This window comes from Myotis davidii, unplaced genomic scaffold (assembly GCF_000327345.1).
Source record: "Myotis davidii unplaced genomic scaffold, ASM32734v1 scaffold484, whole genome shotgun sequence".
In the NCBI taxonomy this organism is placed as follows: Eukaryota; Metazoa; Chordata; class Mammalia; order Chiroptera; family Vespertilionidae; genus Myotis; species Myotis davidii.
This window is the reverse complement of record NW_006295459.1, coordinates 194,341-201,316: the sequence shown is the minus strand read 5'-3', so window position 1 is coordinate 201,316 and position 6,976 is coordinate 194,341. Positions and strand designations below refer to the sequence as shown.

The following is a 6,976-nucleotide window of genomic DNA, read 5'->3' as shown; positions in this document are numbered from 1 at the left end:
ATGTACCTTGGTTGTGGGCACATCCCCAGTAGGGGGTGTGCAGGAGGCAGCTGGTCAATGTTTCTCTCTCATCGATGTTTCTAACTCTCTATCCCTCTCCCTTCCTCTCTGTAAAAAATCAATAAAATATATTAAATAAATAAATAAAATGAAGATATGATTTTATAAAACTTCATTGTCTTAACAGTGTATCTCAGATATCAGCATTTTTAAAGGGTACGTACAATTCCATTATATGTTTAAGCAAAACTTTATACTAGTATAACCATTTCTTGCAGATGGACATTTAGGTTTGGGGGGGGTATTTTTCTATTTTAAGTAAAGCTGTAATAAACATGTGTGCATGCACTTTTTTTGTGCCTTTGACCAATTCTTTTCTTGGAAAATATTCCTAGAACTGGAATTCCATAGGTGGTTTTAAGTTATCCATGGTCTTCAAAACGAGCAGTTTAGAGATGTTCAATTTTCCCCCTTTTCATCCTTTTTTCCCCACCCCACAGAGTCACTGTCTAGCTGCCAGTTTATCCCATTGGGCATCCTTTCATCCTCATCACTTAAACTTTTCCACAGTTTCCTGTTATACTCCAAACCAATCCAAACTCTACCTGAGTTAAATGATCCAACTCAGGCCTGACTCCAAACGGGTTGCTTTTCTTATTCCACTCTCCTTCCTCTCCAATCACCCTGGCCTCCTTTCGGGTCTTTCAACACCCAGATCTTGATCCCTCGGGACTTTCGTACCTGTTCTTCCTTTGTCTGGAAATCTCTCTTGTTTTTAGCTCATACAAAGGCAATTTATTAACAGAAACCAATAATTTGAACAGTCCTGTTCACAGTGACCTAGGTGACCTGCCTTCCTGTGGGTGCCATTGGAGGGGATGAGTGACATCTTCAATCTACCATCTTCGTTCCTAGTGGGCAAGGGCTCTGAGAGCTGATTGGGCCCCTGGTCCAGGGGATCCTGGTCCTATTTCCTCCTGTGGCCTGGAATTTGATGTGGAGGGCAGTGATGCCCAGCTCCTTGCACCTCTGGGCCACACTCTAGGTAGCCAACAGGGTGGCATATCGAGAGGACTCATCTCGGTCAGCCTTTCCCTTCGTCCCACCAGTCACGTGGCAGATGGTTTCCTTGCCAGAAAGATCGGTGACATGGACAAAAGTGTCATGGAAGTACGTAAAGATGTGGCAGACACCAAATGCATTCTCCGTCAGCCACCTAAGACCTGTTCTTCCTCCTTTCCTTCCCCCTGCGAGGTGCCATTTCTGAGCATCTTCTCCAGACTCTGCCATTGGAAAGAGCTCTAGCTCTTATCACAGCTGGCCCCCTCCCCACCCTGTCTCTCCCAACCTGCAGGTCACTGCTCCAGGAGGCACTCCTTGCCCACCCTCCTTAACACCATATTCTTTACATTATTTATTGCATCCTATTCCTTCCTCTGGGCCACACTCTAGGTAGCCAACAGGGTGGCATATCGAGAGGACTCATCTCGGTCAGCCTTTCCCTTCGTCCCACCAGTCACGTGGCAGATGGTTTCCTTGCCAGAAAGATCGGTGACATGGACAAAAGTGTCATGGAAGTACGTAAAGATGTGGCAGACACCAAATGCATTCTCCGTCAGCCACCTAAGACCTGTTCTTCCTCCTTTCCTCCCCCTGAGCACCTTCTCCAGACTCTGCCATTGGAAAGAGCTCTAGCTCTTATCACAGCTGGCCCCCTCCCCACCCTGTCTCTCCCAACCTGCAGGTCACTGCTCCAGGAGGCACTCCTTGCCCACCCTCCTTAACACCATATTCTTTACATTATTTATTGCATCCTATTCCTTCCCGGATTTAACACAACTGTCATTGCACATTTAGTTCCATGTGTTTACTTGGCTGCCTGCCTTCGCCAGTAAATTATAAGCTCCAGAGGGCCTTCTCTGCCAGTCACCAGGCTGGGTGCAGGGGGCAGAATGAGTAAGTGCTGCTACTTACAGTTAGGAGCACAACAGCTACAGGTTCAGGTCTGGGCTCTGCTCTTCATCAACAATATGCCCCATTTCTCCGAGCCTCAGCCTTTCGTAGAGAGAGAATCATAGTCCCCACCTCCCAAATCAGAGTGCTGGTTGTAATTAGCTCTGGAATTGGCAGCCAAACCCTGGCAGACTAGAGCTCGGGAGTCGGTGCTAGAACCCTTGTTCCAATGTGGGAAAGGGCAGCCATCTTGGGATGGAGAGCAGGAGGATGGAACAGGGCTTCAGGCTTCCGGACCAAGCTCTAAAATTGGCCATGGAGCCTCCCACACCCAGCTTCCACCTGGGCCAGCCCCAGGTCTCCAACCCAGGCCTGGGCATCAGGATTGCTGTCGTACCAGACTGTTCTTCCTGCAGGCGCTGGCTGTGTTCAGGGCAAGGACCATTTTCCCAGGCTCCTCTCAGCACCAGGGCAGGGAGACACAGGACTTACTATTTCTGCAGAAGATGCAGGGCCTGGGGTGGGGATTTGGCAAGTGGCTCAGAATCCAGGGGTTCACCCTCCCTTGCTCTCCCCTCCTGAAGCTTCAAAACATCAGGACCCATTTAGGAATCTGGGTGCCATGCCTGCCTGCTTGCCTACTTTTTAGTCCAGAGCCAGTCCCACCGTCCCATCCCCTCACAGCCCCACTCCACAAGAAAGCAACAAAAGCAAGTGGCGAACACATTTATTTAATATGGGGGTGGGGTATTGCTGTCTCTGTCAGTGTGTATGGGTGGTAGGGAGACAACCAGAGGGACTTCTGCCCTGGAGTAAGAGGCTGTTCTGGCCCCAGGCTGGGGTTGGGAGCAGACTGAGGGGACAGGGGAGGTGTGTAAAGGGGGGAGGGTGAAGCTCTGCACACGTTCTTGGAACCACAGTCCAGGCCCATCCAGTCACCAAAGCAAGAACCGAATAAATAAAGTGCAACCGTGGGGGTGGGAGACGGGGAGAGGGAGGGCACCGGGCGCACCCACGCCCACAGCCCACATTCAGTGCTGCCAGGTCTGGCCCAGGTGCGGGCCAGACACTCCTGTCCAATCACCCCTATGTCCATCCCTCCATGAGCCAGGCAGGGCCCCTGTGCAGCTACTGGAGGTAGCGATAGGCCTTGAAGCAGTGGTTGCCGGCATCAGCCACCACCACGTGGCCATCCGAGGTCAGTGCCAGGCCCTGTGGGCCGTACAGTGGCTCTGCAGCTGTGTTGATGTAGGACAGGAAGGAGCCAGAGCTGTCGAATACCTGGGGGATGGGTGGAGAATGAGGGAGAGCTGAGATCAAGCTGGTGAGATGCATACTGGGGGGAGGGGATGTGTGCATGGGGAACAGCAGGACACCTCACCTTCATGCCATCCCTGGGCCTTACCTGGATGCGGCTATTGCCCCAGTCAGCCACGATGATGTTCCCATTGGAGTCCACCGCTACTCCTGTGGGAGCGTTGAACTGCCCGTTGCCCTCACCATGGGAACCGAACTTGAAGAGGAACTCTCCATCGGCACTGTATACCTGGCAGGGCAAAGGCTGGGGACTGGGGACCTGGCCTCAGACAGAGGGCAGGGCCTTGGAGGAGGGGGGGTAGGGGGGAAGCCCCATGGCTGAGGACCCTCAGGTCTGCAGCTACAGCTCAGTTCTTTCCAGGCTTCCCATCCATGCACCCCACTGCTACTGGACATCTCCAGCTGATGTCCCTCAGACATATCAAATCTAACAGTCCATTTCCCCAGGCAAGCAGTTCTGACTTCTCTTTCAGTGACTGGCAACACCATTTGGCCATGAATCATTGTCGACTGCATCGTCTCCTCTGCTCAACAGCCAGTGGATTGACACAATCATTGATTCGACCCTAAGTCTGTATCCTATACACATATATTGCCACAGCAGTGGTCCTTATCTGGATTATTGCAAAGATAGATCTTCTGCCTCTATTCTTGCCCCAGCCGGAGTGATCTAAGACACACAGGATTGTATCACCCCACCTATCTGCAATCCTTCAGTGACTCCCCAGAACTCTTAGGAAGAGATCAAGCTCCTTAAAGGCCACACAAGACTCATCTCTGCAAACGCAGTCTGAACTACTTGTGGTTTCTTGAACACACCATAGGGTTCCCACCTCCAGTTCTTGGCTCCTCTGGTCCCCTTTGCCTCAAACCCTCTTCTTTTTCTCTTCCTTCTGGTTAATTCCCACTGGTGCTTTAAGTAATTCTCTCTCACCTGAGCCAAATGCTCCTGCTATACCCTCACATTTCCCTACGCTTCCTTATCCTGAACGTATCACATCAAATTGTAACATGCCAGTTAACTCTTCTCTTCTCTACTAGACTATAACTAAGAAGACAGGGAAAGTATTTGCTTGAGTCATGACTGTATCCCCATCACTTCTGACATAGTGCCTGGGTCAAAGTAGCCATGCCATAAATGTTTATAGTGCCAATGAATGATCAGGGGGAAGGGAGAGGCAAGGGAAGACACTGACCTTTACTGAATGGTTATGGAAATCCGTCACTACAATCTCATTCTTGTTGTTTACAGCCACAAAATGGGGCCCTGAAAATATAAAGTGGTCTCTAGGGCAGCAGCTGGGATACTGGGGTGGGGAAGAATACCTGTGATGATAAAGCTGGGGTGTTGAGAGAGGGGTGTGATCTCTAGGATGATGGTGCTAAGGCCCAGTGATGGGATGGGGTTCTCTAGAGCCAAGACACAGGAGGAGGGGTCTATAGAGTTGGGATCCCCCAGGGTTCTCTGGGGAATCAGAATAGATGTCTGACTTATCTCCTCATACCTGCGAAGTGACGGTCAGTGGCTCCACGGCCCCCAAAACGGCCAACCAGCTTTCCATTGGGTTGGAAGGTGAAGACACAGCAAGACTTGTTGTCGACCACAATGATATGTCCGTTACGGTCTACAGCCACCCCCTTGGGGCCCATGAGGCGGCCAGCTCCAATCTTGGTCTGGAAGGAGATGAGCATTAGGGTCTTTATCCTGCCTGGTGGGGAGAACAGTCCCAGCCTGGCACCAAAGCAGAATCTTGGGCTGGGGATGGACCAATCCAGGCCCAACCACCAGGGGACACTAGAATGGTCACTTCAGCTGATGACCAGGGGTGCCAAGTTCAAGTTCTCACCTTGAACTTGCCCTCAGGGGAGAAGATGCTGACCCAACGGTTGTCATAGTCTGCAACGATAATGTCTCCATTGGTGTCCACTGCCACACCTGTGGGTCGTTGCAGCTGTCCAGGCGAGCGCCCTCGGACCCCAAAGCGGAACTTGAACTGGCCTTCATTGGAGAAAACCTGGAGCACAGGATCAAGGGAGGGAGGGAAAGGAGGGGAGAGACTGTGGGCACAAAGGGAAGGGAGCAGGATCCTGAGGGAGGAGACCCCCATTCATTCAGTCATTCAGCAAGGACTAATGACACCATGTCAGGGCACAGAGAAGAATCAGACATGGCTGCAGACCTAGCGGACGTGCAGCAGAGGTGGGAATGGGACTGTAGGAATATGAAAGGGTTGAGGGGGAGTGATCAGGAAGGGTTCCAGAAGAGGAAATCTGAGCTAAGGCTAAAAGGGTGCTGACAGATGAACCGAAGTTGGTCAGTAAAGCAGCAGGAGGCAAGGCCTTTAAGCAGAGTGGACAGTGTATAAACGGCACAGAGTCCAGCATGGGCCCTGCTTATCCTGGATGTAATGGGGATTCATTGAAAATATGTGGGCAGGGAGTGACCAGATGAGATTTGCTTTTGTGGTGTAATAAAACATTTATGTGGTCTTTGTCCCCAGTGCCTGTCACACAGCTCTTCGAAGCCTGGGAATTTCCTGAGTGATAGGATTGTCTTTTGTCATTCGTAAGGGGCCCCTTTTGAGCTTAGGCAACTGGAGTGACTTAGGGTGGGGACCCCAGATAGCCTCAGGATGAAGCTGGTTATTAGAAAGACCAAATGAGTAAAGGATTGGAATTTACAGCCCTATCCACCCTCTGGGAAGGGTTGTGCATGTGTGTGCACAAATTAAGCTCTATGAAAACTCCTGAACAACAAGATTTGATGAGCTTCTGGGTTGGTACTGAGAGGATGGGGCACCCCCGTTCCACAGAGACAGAAGTTCCTGCACTAGGGACTCTTCTCGACCTTGCCCTCTGTACCTCTTCATCTAGCTGCTCATCTGTGTCCTTGATCAGACCCTTTATAGTAAACTGGTAAACCTCAGCAAATGTTTCTGAGTTCTGTGAGCCTCTCTATCTAATTAATCGAACCCAAAGAGGGGGTTGTGGAAACTTCCAATTTAAAGCAGGTCAGTCAATGCACAGGTGACAACATGACTTGCAACTGGTGTCTGGGTGGGTTCAGTCTTATGGGACTGAGCCCTTAAACTCTGGGATGTGGTACATAGTGTCAGAATTGAGTTAAATTCAAAGAAAACATGGTCAATGGCCACTGGAATTAGAGAACTGTTTGGTAGTGTTTGCAAAAAACACCCTGGAGTTTGTAAGAAAGAGCACTCTGGTTGCAGGGAGGAGTCAAGATTGGATGTTGGCCACGCAGTCAGAGGCTACTGCAGTGGTCCAGGTGTGAAATGATGATGACTTGGACCAGGGCACTGCTAGAGGGCAGCAGATGGACTCAAGAGACATATAGTAGGTAGATTCAACAAACTTGGCAGTAGACAAGGAAGGGAGGGAGGTGAGGGAAATGGACCAGGATTAGCCCTTCCAGGATATGGGGCTGACCAGGAAACCTTCCTCCTGGACAGAGTGAACCTTTCAACCTTTCTCACTCTTCTATCTCCTTGACCTTAGCCATCCAACATACTCAGGGTTCTCCATCCTAAAAGCGCCTCCTTTAATGCTCCTTTCCTCTACAGCTAAGCCTTCCTGCTTCTCCTTTGCAGCCAAGACATTACTCACCACTTACTGCAGAAGTCCCACACACTGCTTTGTTACAGGCTCTGGGGACATAAGAGGAATCAGAGCCAGGAGCAGTCTTGGC

General features: G+C 50.6%; 1 protein-coding gene and 1 pseudogene across 2 annotated transcripts in view; both read right to left on the bottom strand.

The window, feature by feature from the left end:
- The window catches only part of LOC102775460, a 4,436-nt pseudogene extending 3,175 nt beyond the window's left edge, over positions 1-1,261 (bottom strand).
- Positions 1,262-2,663: 1,402 nt separating this feature from the next.
- The window catches only part of TRIM3 (tripartite motif containing 3), an 18,014-nt gene continuing 13,701 nt past the window's right edge, over positions 2,664-6,976 (bottom strand). For both annotated transcript variants that reach the window (XM_015568029.1, XM_015568030.1), the window contains exons 7-11: positions 5,118-5,285; positions 4,776-4,944; positions 4,467-4,537; positions 3,359-3,499; positions 2,664-3,234 (exon numbers count right to left, since the gene is read on the bottom strand). In XM_015568029.1, coding sequence (XP_015423515.1) covers positions 3,082-3,234; positions 3,359-3,499; positions 4,467-4,537; positions 4,776-4,944; positions 5,118-5,285 — 702 coding nt within the window. In that variant the 3' untranslated portion in view covers positions 2,664-3,081. The remainder of the gene's footprint in view (positions 3,235-3,358; positions 3,500-4,466; positions 4,538-4,775; positions 4,945-5,117; positions 5,286-6,976) is intronic.